This window comes from Nasonia vitripennis (assembly GCF_009193385.2).
Source record: "Nasonia vitripennis strain AsymCx chromosome 1 unlocalized genomic scaffold, Nvit_psr_1.1 chr1_random0005, whole genome shotgun sequence".
NCBI classification, from domain to species: Eukaryota; Metazoa; Arthropoda; class Insecta; order Hymenoptera; family Pteromalidae; genus Nasonia; species Nasonia vitripennis.
This window is the reverse complement of record NW_022279591.1, coordinates 1,352,816-1,374,317: the sequence shown is the minus strand read 5'-3', so window position 1 is coordinate 1,374,317 and position 21,502 is coordinate 1,352,816. Positions and strand designations below refer to the sequence as shown.

Genomic DNA, 21,502 nt, shown 5'->3' with positions numbered 1-21,502 from the left:
TGACCATCGGGTATTTTCAAAGCTGAATTTGAAGAACAAGATTTTGAAAAGCTACACATCACTGGGTTACACTTCATTCTGCCTTGATTGCATTGACAATTCTTATATGTTGTATTCAAAGTTTCTCCAGTCTGAGAAAAAGTGTGATAAACGATGAATTATTGCTTTGCAGTTCATACATTATATATAAGAAAATATTAGTTTATTATTATAACTTACATTATATGTAATATTGTCATAAAGAAAATTGCCTGGCTGATATATTTTATTTTTCTTGTTTTGATTCTCAATGACTTGAGTGGAAACGATTTGTATTTTATTTGGTTTTATTAACTAAAAACTGGACAGTTCTTTCTTTTCTGTTTTTTCACTGACATTGAGAATGGGCAGCGTGGGCTCAAACATCTTGGAGTTTAACCAGAACTTGCAGTTTTTTCTCCACAATTTCAACGCATACCCATCGCAGTATCAATGCTCTGCGTCTTGAGAGAGCAGTATCGCTCGGCGTATGCCAGCATCCTGTCGATCTCCTCCCGCAACAAGCGTCCCTTATCGTTGGTGATGCGGATATTCTTTCTACGACCGCTGGCAGTGTCTGGCAGTGACGTGCAGGATACGGTTGGCATCCACGTTGAAGGCGACTTTTACCGGCGACAAAGAAAGAGAGGGTTAGATTCGGCGGTGGCCTGTCAGTGTCTAACCTATATAGTGGCTATAGCCGTACGACTCGCAAGCCGATGCTACTTAATGGGTTAATAACTCAGGAGGGTTCACGCACGAGGGCAGCACCTACCTGTCTGTAAATAATGAAAATACGAATCTTGCCATATGCTTGCGGCGATTCGCAGGTACAGTGGTATAGGCTTATACAGTGAGCGCCAAACTAAGTATATATTCTGGCGCTTAAACATTATATCGGTGATTTGAGGTTCCAGATTATTAATCTGGCAACCATGGTTGCACACTTGAGTCTTAAAGACAAAATTACACCTCTCTAATGTAGCCTCGACAATTGCCTTGTACCCGCACGTTAGAGTTAAAATTCCTTCAGCTAATCTGCCACTGTGAAAGCGCTAAGTGCGAAATATTTTGAATTTGAACATAATGCTAAAGATAAACATTTTAATAGTTGTTGTCACAAAAGGAAAATAAAATTATAAGAAGATCCATTATATCCTGATAGATTAAAACAATTAATAATGTCAACAACAAATAAGAGTAAACTTTTAAAAAATATATAAGGTTATATAATAACGCTTAAGCATTTGCATTTGGTCAACTTCCGGTCAACCTCCTGTCAACTTCTTGTTTACTTCCGATCAACTTCCAGTTTACTTCCGGTCCACCCCAACCCTTAGAAGGGGTAGTTTAACGGATAAAGTGAAGTATCGAAAGGATTTTTACCATGCTTTTTTCAGGTATATATGTAAAAAAATATAAAAGCTTCATCCTACTGTTACAAATTTTACACTTCTTTTTTTTTGAAACATTTTCAGGCACAATATAGATTGGAAAATGTCCAAGGTTACGCAGCACATTAAGGGGACATAACACTTTTAAATCCTAAAAAAAGAATTATAAGTAAAAATAACAAAATTAAAGTAAATCATTTGAATTTTCTTAGTGATATTTAGTATAAATACCTTTAACTTTACTGTGCTAAAACTATAATTATCCCTGCTGGCCCATTGTGGCACTCGGTGCACTTTTTTGTGAACGAACACCTGCAGTTTGGTATGAATGCAGGGATTTTAATTTGAATGTTTAGAAAATGTTTTATACCCAAAAAGGTGGCATAATACACGAAAAAAAAGAAAAAATCAGTATTTTTATCGCCAAACCATTTTTAAACATTCAAATCAAAATCCCTGCATTAATACCAAAAGGTGTACAAAGTATCCTCCTTGCATCTGAGCCCAAAAGAACTATTCGTTCACTTGGAATCCTACGGATAGTGGAAAAATTCACAAAACATTGCACCGAGTGCCACAATGGGCCAACAGAGATGAATAAGGTTTGAGCACGGTTCAAATGATTTACTGTAATTTTGTCATTTTTACTCATAATTCTTTTTTCAGGATTTAAAAGTTTTGCGTTCCCTTAATTCTTTCATAAATATACATAATTTTAACATGTTTTTTTGCCATATATATGTGTGAAAGTTTAGGATCCTTTATTTTACCGTCAAAATTTGACATTTCTTTCTTTTTAACCATTTAAGCAAAATGTTGATTAGAATAATGTCTGGGGTAACTCCTGGTAAAAAATAAACCAACCAAAATGGTCTGTGAATTATAAATTCGCTAAAAATATTGGCCAACGTTTATCATAAATATTAGCCAACATTTAACCAACGGTTCAGGAAAATTTAAAATGTAGTAATTTAAGGTTATGAAATGTTAATACTATTATAGTGATTAATAATTTCGGTTTGTGATATACCTATAATAAATATATAGAATATGCTAAGCTCTTGATGTCTACGTGAATGTTCACCGTGAGTGTTGTTCTGGTCACCCAGAACTCTCAAAAATGTTGTCCAGGTGTTTACTATGGGAAAAAATGTTAGGCTTAGTAATGCGCTTCGTGGTTTGCGGTGTGTAGGTGTAAGTTCTGCTCGAAGAAAATGGACACGTTACCCGCAAGTCTCGTAGACGATGTCCAGGTGTCCAAGAACCTCAGCGGCTAGTAATGATTCCTATATCCAGTCTAGTTCTGAGTACAAATCGCAGTTTATTATTGAAATATAAAATTGAGGAAATTTTAAACATTTTCAAAATGTTCCGAAATTTTTCAAAAATTTTCCAAAATTGTCCAATATTTTTAAACATTTTTGAAGTCTTGTATAGTAATTATTTCCACAGAGCGCGCTACCTGTATTTGATATTATTTTCCTTTCGTCGAAGACCTAGACATCGTCTACGTGAGACCTGAGTGACGTGCTCATCATCTTCAAACAGAACTTACATCTGCAATATCGAAAGCCACGGAGCGCGTCAACTAGATTTCAATTTTTTCCCCCGCTGGACACCTGGACATCGTCAGCGAGAGTCCCGGGTAACGTGTTTGTCATCTTCAAGAAGAACTTACATCTACATCTACACATCGAAAGTCACGGAGCGCGCTACCTAGGATTCCTAAATCGAATCTGACCTCAAACGAGTATTTCAAATTTAACCATTTGTTTACCAACCAAACTGCTTGTAATGTGACGAGATAAGCAGTATTCAAGGGTAACTGTTGGTTAAACTGTTGGCAAAGTCGTTCGGATTTGGCCAACCGATGGCAAATCAGTTCTCTGCTTTTCTACCAGGGCAGCACATCGATTCTTATATAAATATATAGATTTCTATCATGTTTTTTTGCAGTATATATGAGCGAAAGTTTTTAATCCTCCATTCTAATGTAAAAATATTTTTTTTCTTGTATTCTTTTTTTTTAAATATTCGTTAAGAAAAATGTTGATCGCTCAAATGTCAGGGGACATGTAAAACAACAATTCTTTTAATAATAAACCTTTTTATCATGTTTCTTTGCAATATATATGTGCAAAAGTTTATAATCCATCATTCTACCGTAAGAAAATTCACATTCATTTTTTTCAATATTTTTTTAGCGCAATGTTGATCGAAAAAATACGCGGGGTCACCTAGCACATCGATTTTTTAATAAATATACATATTTTTATGAGTCCGTCTAGGCGGAGTCTGTTCGCGTACGCGAAGGCCCCTCCCCCCACCCTTACCCCAAATTTACCCCTCTTTTCGTGCCTGACGATTTGGAAAAGTCATTCGCACGCGAAGAAAATTTTTCGTAGGCTTCGCGCGCGAACTGCACTTTTCCGAGACGCTTCGCACGCAAAATGTCCCAAATTTGAGTAGCTTTCGTGCGCGAAATGTCCCAAATTTGAGTCACTTTCGCGAGCGAAGGATCACAAATCAGACTTTCGCGCACGAAGTATGACAAAATTTTTGTACGCGAAAAATGTATTAGCTACGTGAAAAAATTACATTTACATTGAAATAAATGGCTATTTTTATAGATTAAATTTGCAAAGAGTGTGCCTGAGTGGGTATTATTGCTTTAGCACATCTGAGTGAAAAGATCATCATTCTTGCTCAGATGTGCTATTTCAATAGTCACATAACCTCCAAGGCTTAACACCACGCTGACGAGTGACGATGAAGAATGCTGTTGCACGATACTTACGTGTTGTAGATATAGTGTAAACAGGGCTAGAAATGTTTCGCAAAGCAGCTGACTCTCTCTAGAACTGAGTTACGCGAATTTGTGAATTGCGAAAAGTGTTCATGAGTGGGTATAATTGCTTCAGCACATCTGAGCAAGAAAATCAATTAATTAGTGACTTGCAATTTACTTTTCTTCTGCAAAGAGTAAATCTGGGTAATGTTGCTTTAGCATACTGATCTTTTCACTAAACAGTTCTAAAGCAACCATACCCACTCAGGCACACTCTTTGCAAATTTACTCTATACAAATAGCCATTTATTTTAATGTAAATGTCATTTTATCACGTAGCTAATACATTTTTCGCGTACAAAGAATCTGTGATACTTCGCGCGCGAAAGTCAGGTTTGTGATCCTTCGCGCGCGAAAGTGACTCAAATTTGGGACATTTCGCGCACGAAAGCTACTCAAATTTGGAACATTTCGCGTGCGAAGCGTCTCGGAAAAGTGCAGTTCGCGCGCGAAGCCTAAGAAAAATTTTCTTCGCGTGCGAAAGAGTTTTCCAAATCATCGCGCACGAAAAGAGGGGTAAATTTGGGGTAAGGGTGAGGAGGGCTTTACGTACGCAAAAAGACGCCGCCTAGACAGACTCTATTTTTATTTTGTTTCTTTACAGGATAATGAGGATCTTTCATTCTACCGTAAAAGATTTTACATTTCTTCTTTTTTTTAAATATTTTTTAAGCAAAATGTTGATTGGAAAAATATAAAAAGCAATTCTCGCTTACTCTGTGCACATGTATCAAACAATATTTCTTAACACGGCGTGCGCAAAAAATGTGGTTTTCACTGGGCTCGTTTTTCGTGTAGCGTATGTGAAACACCGTTTCCATAGCAACGGCATGTTTTGCGCCATATTATTTGTTTTGCGCATTAGTTAAAAAACCTAGTGTTTCGGGCAGGGAAATCGAGCCCGAGAAACCGCGTTTTGCGAACAGAGTGTTAATAGTATATTGTGCAACTAGGGGGGGGGGGTCGGGCTATTTCTAACAAAGTTGAGATTTGAGCACGAGTTGGAGTCAAGGGCGCCGCAGGCGCCCGAGATGGAGACGAGTGCTCAAATTTCACCCGAGATAGAAATTGCCCTCCCCCCCTTGTTACACACTGTCCTTTTTTTGACAAGTGCCTGTAAAGACCCGTTTTCATGCATATAAAGTGAATGGCAAATTGCGCATTTTAAGTCGTAAGCCACTCTCTTGTGAAATTTTCAAGCTTTTTCAGAATTTTTTAAAAATTTGATTCATTTTGAGTGTTTTTGAGTAGCGGGAGCGAATAACCATTCCCTCCCGCACGCTCGAAACGAACAGCTTGCCATTCACTTTAGATGCATGGAAACGAGTCTTTTTTATGCACGTGTTGAGAAAAATATTATATTTCATCAATTTGCTAAAATTCTCTCAATATTTGTGAATTTATACATTTTTATCGTGCTTATTTGCAGTATATATGTGCGAAAGATAAGGATCTTTCATTCTACTGTAAACAATATTACATTTCTTTTTTTTAAATATTCTTTAAGCAAAATGTTGATTGGAAAAATGCAAGATATTATATTTGATCAATTTTGTTAAAATTCCAATACTTGTAAATTTATATGATTAAACGAACTTACCTGTAAGTGAAGTTCTATCATAATTGTATGAAGCGCCTCTTCCGAAATGATCACACGTAGTCCCCCCAGCCCCCCACCGACGTTGCCACAATTTTAACGCGTTCTCGTAGAGAAAAAGAGAAAATTCGTTATACCGTGAGATGGCGCTGCTTGTTGCGTCGCCTCGTTTCGGGTCCGTCTCCCGCGCTGCCTCATTTCTTCAAAGCTCTGCCGTAACATCTGTAGATTCGGGTCTCAAGATTCGTTTCTTGAGAAAAGGGTGAAACAAAGGGTGGGACTGATCATTTCGGAAGAGGCGCTTCATACAATTATGATAGAACTTCACTTACAGGTAAGTTCGTTTAATCATATAATTGTATTGCGCGCCTCTTCCTCATGATCACACGTAGACTTTCAAAGCTTGTTACGGTAGCTACGAATGATAACTGTACTCGAGAAAAGAAGTGCTTGTGTGTTTATCAACAAAATTAACAACTTTATTTGCTGATATTTTATACAATGAAGTGAACAATTATAAATATTTAGGCTAAATTCTTAAGCATTAAGGATTGCCTTGCCAAAAGCATCTTGCGGGTCACACAAACGCAGATTGTAAAATTTTACAAAAGTGTTCGAGGTCTTTGTCCAACCCGCTGTTCTGCGCACCGTATCGATATCTAGGCCCTTCCTTTTGGCTGCTGAAGTCGATGCGTGCCTGGTTGAGTGAGCAGTGAATACGTCTGTATCAATGCCACTTGCTTCTAAGACCTCTTTTACCCACCGACTAAGGGTTTGTGCTCCCACTTTTTTGAATGGTTTTTTGAAAGATATGAAAAGTTCTTTAGTATTGTTTCTAATCTCTTCGGTTCGATTTAGATAATCTTGTAGAGTGGTTGCTGCGCAAATCTTTTTATTCTTTTTGTAAATCGGTAGTATTAAAACTGGTTGATTTTTATTCGGACCACTAGTCTTAATGCGATCTGGTATTTTAATCTCGATTAAATCGTTTTTAGTTACTATGTTATCTATTTTGATTAGTGAAAACGTTTGTAATCTATGACCAGTAATTAGCGCTAATAGGCTAATTAATTTTGTCGACAATAACTTAAGCGATAAGTCTTCGTTTTTTGGATTTTTTGAAAAATGATCAAGAACTATTTTTGGGTCCCAAGTGGACTCATATTTAGGTTTGGACCGTCTAATTTTCGTCAAACCTTTGAAAAATCTTTTCATCCTCTCGTCCTCTCCTATTTCTGGATCGACCAGTAACGCGATTGCTGAGCGATAACAATTAAGTGAGCTGTGCGCTACACCCGTATCGTAAATGCTTGTAAGAAAAAGTAGGATATTTTTAATAAATTTGTCAAACGGATTCAGTTTGTTTTTTGTACAAAAATCCCACCATTTTTTAAAACAGGTCTCGTATTGTTTATACGAAGAATCTGTTAATGATGCGAGAGATATCTATATTGCTGGCTCTGGAACTCCTCTTAAACTTAGCGCTTGTTGGACAAGATTCCGGCCACCAGGGTAGTTTTGTCCCAGCATCTGTCCTTCATGTTGCTAGAAAATATAAGATTGTTTTTAGATGGTAGTTCTATCGGTTTCGAAACTAGCATTGAACGGAATAACGGGTACCATGGTTGAGCTGGCCACTTGGAACTACCATGATACCGCGTGCTCCATCGTTCTTTATTTTTTGCAACGTTCTTAAAATGATCGAGCAAGGAGGAAAGGCGTAAAAGAAATACTCTGTCCACGATATTGTAAATGCATCCACGGCCATGCTCTCAGGATCTCTTTGCCACGAAACGAAGAGATTGCATTTTGCATTCAACCTGCTTGCAAATAGATCTATATCTGGGTCTCCGAACTCGTCTGTTATTTTTTGAGACGCTCTATTGGAAATCTCAATCTCTGTGTTTGGTTGTAATCGTCTGGATTCAGTGTCGGCTTCTACGTTATCTCTGGACGCTATGTATGTAGCGTGTATCCAGATATTTCTTCTCTCACACCATTTCCATATTTTTTTTGTAATATTATTTAGATTCTCGTGCTGAATTCCTCCCATACGGTTTATATATGAGATGGCCGTTGTGTTGTCTATGTGGAGCAGAACTGAACAATTGCGATGATTTTTGGCAAAAACTTTCAACCCGAAAAAGGCCGCTAACAACTCTAAATAGTTTATGAAATAACCGCTCTCTTCGTTCGTTCAGTAACCATTTGCTCTTTCTCCGTTGCAAAAAGCTCCCCAGCCGGTGAGGGAGGCGTCTGAATAAATTTCTAAGACGAATGTAAAATTTTTGATGTAAGAAAACGGAGATTTAGGTAGCTCCTTCCACCATTTTAACTCATCTACAATCGTGTCTGTAATGATCATTTTTGTTTCGTAATTTTGTTTGTTAGCCTCAAGTGCTAAGTATTTGGCTCTCTCAGATGCCTTTGTGTAAAGAAAACCGTATTCTACGGCAGTGCAGTAAGATACTAAAAAGACTATTAATTCCGCGAACTCTCTGATTTTCATCTTTTGATTAGATTTGAGGTTGACTATCTTATCTATTTTTTGCCTTTTCTTAATTGGAAGTTCTATTGTCATGCTAATTGAATTATAAATAAAACCTAAGTAATTGCAACTTTGTTTCGGAATGAGATTGCTCTTTTTGTAGTTAATAATAAAACCGATTTTTTCCAAAAGAGTTTTGGTTAGAGAAATATTCTTGAAACAATCTTCATATGAGCTTCCTAAAAGAAGAAAATCATCTAAGTATATATTTGACAATAGACCTTGACTTCGTAAATGAGCCACGACTGGTTTAAGAATTTTTGTAAATACATATGGTGCAACACTTAATCCAAATGGGAGGAATTCGAACTGATAGAGCTGGTTATCAAACCGAAATCTCAAATAAATTTTGCTTGAATCGTGAATCGGTATCAAGTAGTAAGCGTCTTTAAGAGGTTGCCATATAATCGCCATTAGTAATCAGTCTTTTAACAATTTTTACATCCTCAATTTTAAAATGAATCTTTGGAATGAAGCTATTTAGCTGAACGAGATTTAAAATCAATCTTTTCGAACCATCAGATTTAGGTCTTAAAAATATTCCTGATATAAACTGGCCCCGAACTGGTTTGCATTTACAAATTGCGCCTTTCCTCAATAGATCGTTCAAAATTTCTGAAATTTCAAATTTTTCCCGATCATTCCAGATTCTTTCCCTGGGTTCGTGTGTCTGTGCAGGCGTCCTCTCGAAGGGAATTTTGTAACCGCGGATCCATGACAACACGATACGGTCAGAGGTTATTTTACGCCATTCCTTTACGCATAACCGCAGTCTACCTGCTATTAAACTTACGGAGTTTCCCGTTAGCGTTTCTCTCGTTGTTTCTTCGATCGTGTGTGACGATTGGAGTAGTGGCTCGTTTTCTTGTTCGTCTTGTCTGAGCGATACCCGCCCGACGTCCTTTGTTGACGGTCCCTCCGTCATTGACGGGGCGGGTTGTTCGAGTTTTTTGAAGCCCGATTTGATGCATTTTTGCCTGGACGTAGGGATTGAGCTGTCGAGTCGAAGGTTTTTGCTGACTTGACAACTTCGTCCAATTTCTCTCCGAACAACCATTCGTTGCATGTGGTCTCCTGCACCGCTTCCTTGATTGTAGGGTTTATGTTCGCCATTATCAGGCTTCGACGAATCATCGACTCATCTTGATGAATATCTGCTAACAGTCTGGTTGTGTCGCTTAGACATTCGATGATGGGTAAGTCTATCAAATCTTTCCCGTCCCTAATGAGAGCCATTTGTCCTTTAGTCACTGCTGCGAGAGCAGCTGCAATTTTTTGTTGCTTTGTTACGATTCGGGCATCTCTTGTTTGAGAAGCGGGTTGTAGAATACGCTTGATTTCTGCGTTCAGCTTCGGCGGGTCGAAAAATAAGCAATTGCTTGGGGGAGGGTATTTTTTAATCAAATTAGCCCTTTCCTCATCAGGTAATCCGTATTCAACCACGTCCTTGCAGCGTGACAAAAACTCGGAGTGGAGGGGGGGTGCGAGTGTCCGCTCTTCGAAAGTCCGTTTTCCGATTGCTGCTAACACGTCCTCGCTGAGTTCGGCTTCTGCGGGTTCGGTTTCTTCCCCCGTGGTCTTTTTAGGCTGTGGCCGTCTATCGGAGTCTCCCCCTTCCGAGTTTTCATCCGAGTCATCGTTGCGCGAATCTGTAATTGGAAGGATTTCCCAAATGAAGACTATACAGTCTTTGTTGTGCGCAGCACTAAGCTTGCGCGATCCTGTTGAGTCTTTCTAATAAGACGCGAAGCTCCAGCACATAGGTTAGTGCCTATGTTTGCTGTTGCTAGGGTTAGGCCCTTTCTCTCTCTCTCTTTCCAAGAAGAGAGGTTGTAACGTCTGTGCGTTTACAGGCCGCGCGCTCTGTGCAGGTTAGAGCCTGCGAAAGTAGCCACGCGGCGGTTCGAGTGATAACTCGAATGCGACTTAGCGCTAGTGAGCCGTTAATGTACGGGTTTTTTGACTCATAAGAAGGTTAGGGCCTTGTTTATGATTTTTTGATGCTGACTTCACTTACATTCACTAGAAGATGTTGATGTTGTGGTGTCTGACGAACTGCTTGTCCGGCGATGTCTGCGGCGGCGACGGCGTCTGTCTTTATCTCGCCTCTGTTTTTTGACCTTCTTCGAATGTTTGTGGCGTCTCTTATGGTCGTCCTCATAAGAGTCGTCGCTGCTGGTTTCATCCCTGCGTCTTTTTCTGCCCATGTCTCGACTTCTTCTTAATACGTGAAGCACTTACTTGGAAAAACGATGTGGCTTGTCGGCACAAAGCGAAGGAATGAGGCAGCGCGGGAGACGGACCCGAAACGAGGCGACGCAACAAGCAGCGCCATCTCACGGGATAACGAATTTTCTCTTTATCTCTACGAGAACGCGTTAAAATTGTGGCAACGTCGGTGGGGGGCTGGGGGGACTACGTGTGATCATGAGGAAGAGGCGCGCAATACAATCATATATTTCCATCATGCTAGTTTGCGGTGTATGTACGCAGGAAATATAAACGCTTCATTTTACCGTAAAAAATTTATATTTTTCCTTTATTTCAAAAAATTTATTTGCAAAATGTTGATCAGAATAATGTCAGAGCTCACTTAGCACATCGATTCTTTTATAAATATACAGATTTTTATTATGTTTGTCTTCTTCATTCTGCATCGTCCTGCCGTCTTCTCCACTCTGCATCGTTCAGCCGTTTACTTCCTACAGCATCGTCTGGTTGTCTACTTCGAGCAGCATCGACCGACCATCCTCTGGACAGACTTAACCCCGACACCCACGTTCCTCTGCATCGGGTGAGGAAGTCTGGGCTCAACTCAGTTACCTACGTTCCTCTGCATCAGTCCAAAGAGCGTTTGGTATCTATTACCTGGTGGCCTTCGTCTAGCGACAGTTTTACTCAGATATTTCGCCTTGTCCTTCCCTTCTATTCTCTACGTCATTTCTAACTTTTTTGAGAATAGTCCTTACGTAGTTGTTTACTGCGCACCGGCTATCCTTCGACGCTAGCACAGCTGTTATCATTGACTCAGGGACCACCCTAGTCTGAAAGTAACGCTCGAGTTCTTCTCGATCCATTTCGTATCGCGAACAGTTACAGAAGACATGCTCCGCATCTTAGTTTGCTTCCAAACATACTGAGCAATTTGGATTATCCTTTATCTTGAAGCGGTGTAGGTAGACTCGAAAGCACCCATGTCCGCTGAAAAACTGCGTAAGATAGTAATTCACTTCTCCGTATCGTCTATTGGTCCAACCAACAATATGTGGTATGAGGCGGTGCGTCCATCGCCCCTTTCCATTCGAGTTTCATCGTCTCTGCCACTCAGCTAGGGTTTGTTCCTTTGCGGATTTCCGAACTTCCTTTTGAGTATTGTCACCGCGCTGGCTTTCTTCGTATATATTCTTTTGTTCTGTTGCTAGAAGGTCTATAGGCGGCATACTTGAAATAACGCACACTGAATCTTCTGATACTGTTCGGTAGACAGAAGCGACCCGCAATGCACTTCTCTTATAAACTGTTGACAGCTTTCATGCACAGATCTTCACCAACATAGCGTCCGCCCATATTGGGGCACCGTATAACATAATTGATGTAGTTACACTGGCTAGGAGAAACCTTCGATCCTGCGTTGGCCCACCTACATTTGGCATTAGTCGCGATAGTGCAGCACTGACTTTTGCTGCCTTATTGCTCGCCCTCTCGAGATGCTGCTTGACCGTTAGTCTGGTGTCTATGGTGATTCCCAGCTTCTTAATGGTCGGCTGAGAGTTTATTTCGTGTCCGTCCACTAACAGCGTTATTGTCTCTATTTTCTTTCTACTGGATATAAGAATAGCCTCCGTTTTATAGCTAGCAAGCTCAAGTCTAGTCTGCTTTAGCCAATCGTGGGTTATGCCTACTGCCTCATTAGCGATTTCCGTCACCTCTTCCTTTCGCTTTGCTACTACCACTACTGCAATGTCATCTGCAAACCCTACAACTGTTGCTCCCTCGAGTAGCTTTAGCCTAAGTACTCCATCGTACATGATGTTCCACAATAATGGGCCAAGCACTGACCCTTGTGGGACCCCTTCAGTTACTTGATAGGTTTTCGTGCCACTCTCTGTGTCATACAAAAGGATTCTGTCTTTCAGGTAGTCAGACATACTCCTTCTTATAGTAGCATGCATATCTTACAGTATGTCGCAGATAAAGCGGACACATTTCTTTTTTAGTGATTCAGAAAAAAATAGCGTGAGCGCAAATAAAACTGGGGGGGGGGGGGGGGGATAATTAAACGTCAAAACACTCTCTACAAAGTTATCGTACCCTTTTTTCCCCGAGTCGTAAGGTTTTTTACGGCCCTAGGTTTAATAAAATGATGCATAAATAAAAGCTAGGTAAGGTGCTCTAAGCCCTTCCATTCGATATACCATGGCAAATAATGTTTAAAACCACGCTTATACGATTACCCTTGTGTTTATTCAATTTTAAATCAATTTTAAAAATTGATTTCTGAAGATGGAATATTTCGCCGGGCAACCAAAAATGGCGGCATGCGACGCACTTCCGTATTGTTGTGACTCGAGGTTTGTGCATCGTCTGCTACGTGCAGGTTATGCGATCTCCTTCGAGAAACTGCGTCGTCGATTGAAAAGTATTCACGAGTGTTTCTCGACCATCAAAAATTGCTCCGAGTGATTTTCGACAATCAAAAAATACTCGCGATTATTTCTCGACGATCGAAAGATGCTCGAAGGGTTTTTCGACCATCAAAAGATACTCAGAGGGTTTTTTGACGATCGAAATATGCTCCGCTCCGAGTGCTTTTTGACCATCGAAAGATTCTCAGAGGGTTTTTCGACGATCAAAAGAAACTTGCGAGTATTTCTCGACGATCGAAATATGCTCCAAGTATTTCTCAACGATCAAAAGATGCTCCGAGTGCTTTTCGATGACCGGGAGATGCGAGGGTTTTTTGACATTTGAAAGATGCGAGGATTTTTCGACATTTGAAAGATTCTTCGAGGGTCTCGAGGCGCACAACGAGCTTTTGGGTTGACAATTTGCAAGCGCGTATGTTCGTCGGGGCCTGCAGAGGCACGATTTCCCTAACGAGATCGCATAACCTGCACGTAGCAGACGACGCACTCACCTTGAGTCACAAATTACCCCCCCCCCCCCCCAGTTTTATTTGCGCTCGCGCTATTTTTTCCTGAATCACCAAAAAAGAAATGTGTCCGCTTTATCTGCGACATACTGTATATGAGGGTACTTCTTTTTTCCGTAGTGCCTCGTATATCTTGCTCCAGCTGGCTGAGTCGAACGCATTTTTAAAATCCAGTGTAATAATGGCACAGTACTTCTTGGATCCTTCTTTCTATCTTTTTTCTTCTGTTGCAGTTCTAGCGGTGTTGACTACTAAGCTTACGGCATCAAGAGTGGAGCGTTTTTTCTGACGTCGTATTGATATTCCGCTAGTCCGCTTGGTTTTCCAATGACTTGGGCCATTCCTTCTTCGAGACATGAATTTTACAAGTCACAAAGGCATTGGGGCGTGCCTGTATAGCTTGTTTCAATGCAATATTGGGTATGCCATCCAGGCCTGGGGCCTTGTTGTTCCCAATTCTTTTGCATGCAGTCAGTAATTCCTTTGTGGTGATTGTTGGAATGATTTCGTCATTTGCCTCCGCTTCAGGAATAGCTGTGACTTCCAGTTGAAGGGGAAACAGTGTGGTCATAATACGATCCAGCAATTCCGGGCTTTTAGGAGGGGGGGGGGGTATAACCTCCCTTTATCTTCTTCATTACCACTTCGTACGGTCGCCCCCAGGGATCCAGCTCAACCTCGTCCTGTAACTCTTTCAGGTACCGTCGTTTATTTTCTCAGATTTTTTCTTGAGTATCCGTTTAGCATCCTTAATTTTTTTATTTAGGGTGTCTACTATTTCTCTAACACGACGAGTCTTGTTGTATTTCTTTCGAGCCCGCTGTTTCCGTCTTTTGGTTTGATGACACTCTTTGCGGGCCGCGTCAATTTCTTTATCCCATCAGTATACTGGTGGTCGTCTATTGTTGGGAGCTCTCCTTGGCATCGTTGCGTCGCAGGCTCGGGTAATATTTCCTATTACCTGCTCGACCTTATCATTCACAGATCCAGATAGCTGTATTTCTTCTAGAGCCAGCATAAATATCTCTTTATCATAATCCTTCGTTTTGCAACGACTCTTTTTATTGTTGCCCTCCCGTTGGATCTCTGTTTTGGTATTCTTATCTCCATTATTATCGATTGGTGGTCACTATTTGTGTAATGATCGCTCACCGTCCACGACCTAATTGAGCCAATCAGGCAGCTGCTGACAAACGTGAGATCTATGATGGACCCTGCATCTCCTCTTTGAAATATGTAAGAACATCCCTGGTTAGCTAAGACCAAGTTAAGGAGAGTGAATGTTTCCAATAGCGTTCGTCCTCTTTTGTTCGTCCCTTGGCTGCCCCACTCTACTGCCCAGGCGTTGAAATCGCCTGCTATCAGTACCTGTTTTCTTCCTGCAGCATCCTATACTATCTGGTCCAACGATTGTCTAAATTGTTCTATCGACGTGTTAGGAGAAGCATAGCAGCTGTAAATGTGTACGCCTGCGACTTTAGCGCGTAAGAATCCTCCATTACGTCTTGTCATGTTTTTTTGGAAAGCGGCGTCTCCGCATGCCCATATCGCCGCTTTATTAGTACTCTCCATATCCCACGATGGTTCGTCCAGGTCTCTGTATTGTTCACAGAGGATGGCTATGTTAATTCCTGTCTCACGGACATACTGACTCAGTAGGTACATACAGTAGTACATACAGTCGCGCAGTGATTTATATTCAACTGCACGATTTTCATTTTCTTTGTCTGTGTATTTGTGTGCGTGCGTGTGCGTGTGCGTGTGCGCATAGCTCACAAGCGTATGCATATTGGTACGTGCCGCTTCCGATATATGCATGTGCACTGTCACAGATTATTTTTTTAGTATTATATGAAGTTCGAGTGTGCCACGATAATATAAATTTTAATTATAAATATTAAAATGAATTTTGTTAATTGTAAGGGTAAGTTTCTGAAGAGGTTGGGAGTAAGAGAGAGGTAGAAAAATGTTCCTTTATATAGTTGAGCCGATTCAAATGAATGATATACGAAGGGATATATGTGTGGCGGTTAGCTCTGGGCAGCATCGGCGCCGGCGCAAACAGACGCTCCAGCCCAGGCCCGACTTCTCGTAACGAGTCTGGCCGTCATCGAGCTGAGAGCGCCACCACGCCGACGCCACACCGTGGCGAGCAGGTAGCGCGCACCTGTTCGTCATTCTGGGCTCGGCCGCCGAATATTCTAGTCGCACTGTAACCTTTAGCCTAATTAGTCGCTGTAAATAAAGTTAACTTTCTCGATACGCAATATCCTCGGAGAAGTTATTTCAACCCGGCTTCCTCTACGCGCATCAAAGACAAGATTAGGAACATCAAGTTCCAAATATGTATGTATGTGTATGTTACAACAAATAATTTAGAACAATATTATTATATCAACTATTTTTTGTAAACATTTGTAAACTAAACTTTGTATTAAAGGAATATTTTTATTTTCAGAGGCAATTGGTTAATGATAATGCCAAATATCTGTACGATGTTGTTATAACTCGAACCTTGGAACTACATGAAGCCGTTACAGGTTATAGATTTACCAATTTATTATCCTTGCAAGAGCAATTGCGTCATGAATCTTTCAGAATCGAAAGGAAACTTGAACCAACACCTCAAACTTCTATTCCAAAGTATTCCACAACAGAATATATATAATGGCCCTAGAATATTTTACTTAAAGATGTTTTGAATAATTAATGGTGTAATAAAAATATGTTACAATATTCTTCTTGCTTAGAAAAAAATTATTAAAAATAATATTCAAATTTTTATTGTCGTTTCCATCCTTTTTACTGTTTTTAAATATGCTTAGCTACGAGAACATTAAAACAAAGTTTATACCACTCTAACCTCAAAATCACAACTTTAATGTGAATTTTCGGCTCTCGTGGTATAAAATATCGTATGTAACTTGTACATAAAGACTGCATTTACAAAACTCGTTACAGCACGAGCCTTTGGCTCGTGCTGTAAACTCTCGTTTTGAAAATGCAGTCTTTCTGTACCCGTTGCATAATATACTATTTGTAACTGGAGATAAACAGAAACAGACAACAGTGATAGCCAAGAAATAAATCATGGATAACGAAAATTTTATATTTTAATAATGTTTTCGATTTGTTTGAGAATAAAACGGTGCATGTATTTTTTTATATAGCGTAGGTAGTGCAACCCTTCAACCCCGGAACCCTACAGGCACCATCGTTAAACAATACTTTCGTGGGGCCCGTTACTACCATAATTTTTTTAATGATTTTGAGAAAAATAACGTTGTAGCAAATAACATTTTTTGAGAATAAGAAAGGTCACCTTGCGTATTTTGTTAAACGCTATTCCCAAGTGCCTCCAGTTTGGAGTCTGCTTTCATCTTCATAAGAATTTCAGCATATGTGTTTTCTCCTGCGGCTTTTATGACTAACGCATCTAGGCGGGTAAGTCTTTCCCTTTGCTTTTTTACTTCACTGGATCCTTTTGTACACCCTTCTTTAGTGCTTTCATTTACATCTTTTTTCCTTTTTTTTCTTTTAATTTTGCTTTTCTTTATTTTAACATATATTTAGATATTATAACCGAAATATATAATGCTTATTCAAAATATATAATGTATTGTAATGTTTGTTTAAAACATCTATTTGATTATAAACTATGATTTATTAAAAGAAATTTATATTGTTTCACAAACACGATGCTTTAAAAAAAAGATCATATCTGCACAAATAATTATTTGCAGCATACCTTTCATCTGGACCAAATCTACAGATTACATCTTGTTATATGCATAAATATATATATCATTCGGCATTTCATGTCTCTATTGAAAAATCTTACGTGAGATCTCATGTAAGATCTCATGTAAGATCTCAGGTAAGATCTCAGGTACGATCTCAGGTAAGATCTCAGGTAAGATCTCACGACAAAAACTCACCTAACCAATTTCTTGTTTTTTTTTCGTGTTTTAAACTATTTTTAGTGGATTGGCAACTTTTTAAAAAAGATTAGAAAATTTAGATACTTTATTATTATGATATTAATTAGAAACTTAGAAAATTTTTCAAAAATTGGATTTTATTTTTTTTTTGTCATAATTTGTGATAAATTTTCTGAGTTTGAAAAAGTTTTTTTCAAAAAAGCCACTATCCTGATAGAAACACTTAGCATCAGTTGGCAAACCGGTGGCCCAATTCGTATTTAAAAGCGACACGCCATGGTTATTTTTTTACTATCGGGTATATATAAACAATATTTTCCCCGTAAACATGTTACGATTTAGATGTCACCTTATTTACTAATTACCGTGGAGTTAGACCATTTATAAGAAATCCAGATATTTATTTTAGTTAAAAATGCCTCTATTTGATTAACACGTTAACCAACCAAAATGCTTAATTTTATACTATTATAATTGACTAAAAATGGTTTGAAACGCGTAAAAAACAAAAAATTGGTCAGGTGAGATTTTGACGTAAGATCTCACGTGAGATTTTTCTATAGGGATTCACAAACACATAGCTTTAAAAAAAGGATATATCCGCTAAAATAATCTTTCGCAGTATCCCTTTGATCTAGATCAAATCTCAAGATCATCTCTGATAATGTATGTAAAATGTTCATTTATTTATTTATTTATATGCTTTGAAAAGACATTCTATAAAGGCAAACAGAGTTGCCTGTACACAGGAATGGTACAGAAACAAACTGAAAATCTAATAAAAATAGACTTAACAACTAATATAATGTAATAATACACAATTTTGAAGTTTTGCAAAAACGAAAATTGACAATAAAATTTATATGTTTATCCCATTTCATATTAAAATCAAAAAGTAAGCCAAGAAATGTATGGCTTTCTACTCTTTTTATTATATTACTACCTAATTTAATTTCTAACGTGTCAGGAACGCTAACATAGTAGCTACTATACGATATATACACTGTCTTACTAACATTTAATGATAACTTATTTAAAGTAAGCCACTTTGCGACTTTACTAAGATAATTATTTATTTTGTCCTGGGCAGATGACTATATCACTCGCTATGATAACTGTGTCATTAGCATAAGACATAATCGTATGTTTTTGCATATCTCTTAGTAGATCATTCACATATAGAATGAAAAATAATGGTCCCAATATGATCTCCCGTGGTACAAAAATCGATATTTCTTTATATTCGCTTTTGCAGTTTTGCATTTTTACACATTGTTTTCTACCTGAGAGATAGCTGGCTATTATATTTAAGGTACTACCTCTTATTCCATATCTATCTACTTTTTTTAATAGTATCTTGTGATCTACAGTGTCAAATGCTTTAGCTAAATCCAAAAAAGTAGTAATAATAGGCTTGCTTTTATATATACTATTATAAATAATATTCGATACATAATTTAAGGCGTCCGTAGTGCCTCTATTTTTAACAAAACCAAATTGATTGTCTGATATAATTTTACATTCCGTCAAAAACATATACAGGGTGTCCCATTTTAATTTACCACCCCCTAGAACTGGTTAATAATTTGCTCTGAGAAAAAAATGTTTCAAATAAAATTTGTTGGGTTCGAAGGGGGACATCTTTTGGCTATTTTAGCTGTGACCTTGAACATGACCTTCAAGGTCATTTGAAAGTCAAGACCAAATTTTCATATGAAATGTGCATATTTTTATGGCGGATTCGGATTCTACTAAAAAAGAGAAACACTTTTTGTCGGAATCATTTTTTGAAAAAATCCCAAATTTTTGTTGTAAACGGCTTTAAAAAAGTTGAAAAAATCACTAGATATCTCTTATTGCCCCACCCTTTAAAAGAAGTTAAAAATTTTACATTTTATCCGAGGAATTAGAAACGTACACAATTTTACAAATTTAAGTCCAAGTATGACCTTAGCCATGAACTTGTCCTTAACCAACAAGGTCATTCGAAGGTCAGTCAATTTATTTAACGGTAATCCTCGATTTTTATTCCGGCAATTGAAGCTTGGCTATGACCTTGACCTCGAACCTTAAATTTATTTTAAGAAAGAACCATCACTTTAATGGAAAATACTCTCTTTTTCAAAGAAATGAAATTACCAAAAAATTTATTAACAGAACCAAAGTTCATTAGAAGGCTAATCTGATTCATTTTTTATCACATGGGGGAAGTTTGCAATCTTCGGGGTGTGTTTGACATTCTCTGGGGCAAGTTTGCAATCTTCGGGGTATGTTTGACATTCTCTGGGGCAAGTTTTACGTCATCTGCGGAAAATTTGACATCATCTGGGGCAAGTTTACGGTCACAACTGGGACAAGTTTGACATCATCTGGGGCAAGTTTGAGCAGTAAGGGGCATGTTTTCATCTGAGAATCAAAATCAAGCTTAGTTTTTTTAATGAAAATTGTACATATTTTAAATCATATTCAGATTCTCTGATAAAGTACGCATCTTTTTAAGAAATATTTTTCTCGTAAATGCTTTATTTCTCGCTAAAAGACATTTTTTTACTTCGTTATCGTTCTATTGGTAAAGCTTGTAAATTCTTACAGCTCCTCAAAGCTTCTCATCATTAGGTTTTCATTGACTTTCTGAATTTCAGAGCAGAAAAATACTTATAATAAATTATTTCTAGTAAGATTAAATATTCCCTAAAAAATCTACCTACAACAGATAATGGCTGACTACACGCCAGTAGAGATAGTCAACATGATCAAGATTCTGGGAGAATGTCACGACAATTACAAGGCTGCAGCGAGGCTGTACGCTGAAAGGTATCCGGACGCTCGTCATCCTACTAGGAGGAATATTAAACTTCTAACGATAAGAGCTCAAGGAGGTAACTTAAGAAGGAAGAGGCGACGGACGGGCCCAAGAGAGCATATTGCACTTGGGGTTCGTGCTGTAATTGCCGAGGATCCTCATATTTCGACGCGACAAATTCAGCGAATGCATGGAGTACCCAGATCAACAGTTTCCCGTTTATTGCGTCATTTTAGATTTCATCCATATCACTTGCACCTTACACATGCCATTGAGCCTGGTGATCCTGCCAGGCGACTTAGATTCTGTCAATGGGCGGAAACACGAATGCGCATAGATCCATTTTTCTTTGATCGGACTCTCTTTACAGACGAGGCAAAGTTCGACAATATGGGAGGAGTTAATCTTCATAACGCGCATTATTATGCAGAAGAAAATCCACATTGGCAGCGAGATCACCGTACACAAAGACGGTGGTCAATTAATGTTTGGGCGGGCATAGTTGGGGAATACGTTGTGGGTCCAATTTTTTATGACCGTAATTTAAACGGCGAGCTTTATTTAGATATTCTCGAGAACCAAATTCCACCTCTTCTAGAAAACATTCCGCTAGAAATAAGGCGAGACATGTGGTTCCAGCAAGATGGTGCTCCCGCTCATCGTAGACTACTTGTCAGGAGATTTCTGAACGCGACATACCCAAATAGTTGTATTGGAATTGGTAGTCCAATCTGTGAATTCCCTGCGCGATCGCCAGATTTGACCCCATTGGACTTCTTTCTGTGGGGGGCCGTGAAGCAGAGAGTTTACGCGGAAGCCCCGACGACGGCACAAAATATGATGGAGAGAATTGTTGCAGCATTCCAGGCGTTCACCCCACAAACATTAATAGATGTCCAAAGAAGTTTTCGGCAGAGAATACAAATGTGCATTCAACAAAATGGGCAATTGATAGAGCACTTGAGGCGTTGAAATTTCCGTGACTAGCTGAACGAAGGGGTCTTGCCTCAAGTGGCTGGACGTGAAGGTCTTGCCTTAAGTGGTTGGACGTGAAGGTCTTGCCTTAAGTGGCTGGATAGGGTCTTGCCTTAAGTGGTTGGACGGGGTCTTGCCTTAAGTGGCTGGACGTGAAGGTCTTGCCTTAAGTGATCAAAAGGATACCTCTGTCTTTGTTTGAAGCTAGTAACATTCATCTAAAACA

The 21,502-nt window shown here is 38.9% G+C and overlaps 1 protein-coding gene across 4 annotated transcripts in view; it reads left to right on the top strand.

The window, feature by feature from the left end:
* LOC100116911 (exocyst complex component 8) overlaps positions 1–16,339 on the top strand; it is a 342,632-nt gene extending 326,293 nt beyond the window's left edge. For 3 of the 4 annotated variants that reach the window (XM_031921081.2, XM_032601342.1, XM_031921083.2), the window contains exon 9: positions 16,016–16,298. In XM_031921081.2, coding sequence (XP_031776941.1) covers positions 16,016–16,225 — 210 coding nt within the window. In that variant the 3' untranslated portion in view covers positions 16,226–16,298. Of the gene's footprint in view, positions 1–16,015 lie in introns of all 4 variants that reach the window. The other variant, XM_031921075.2, reaches the window with a different exon arrangement.
* The last annotated feature ends 5,163 nt before the right edge of the window (positions 16,340–21,502 follow it).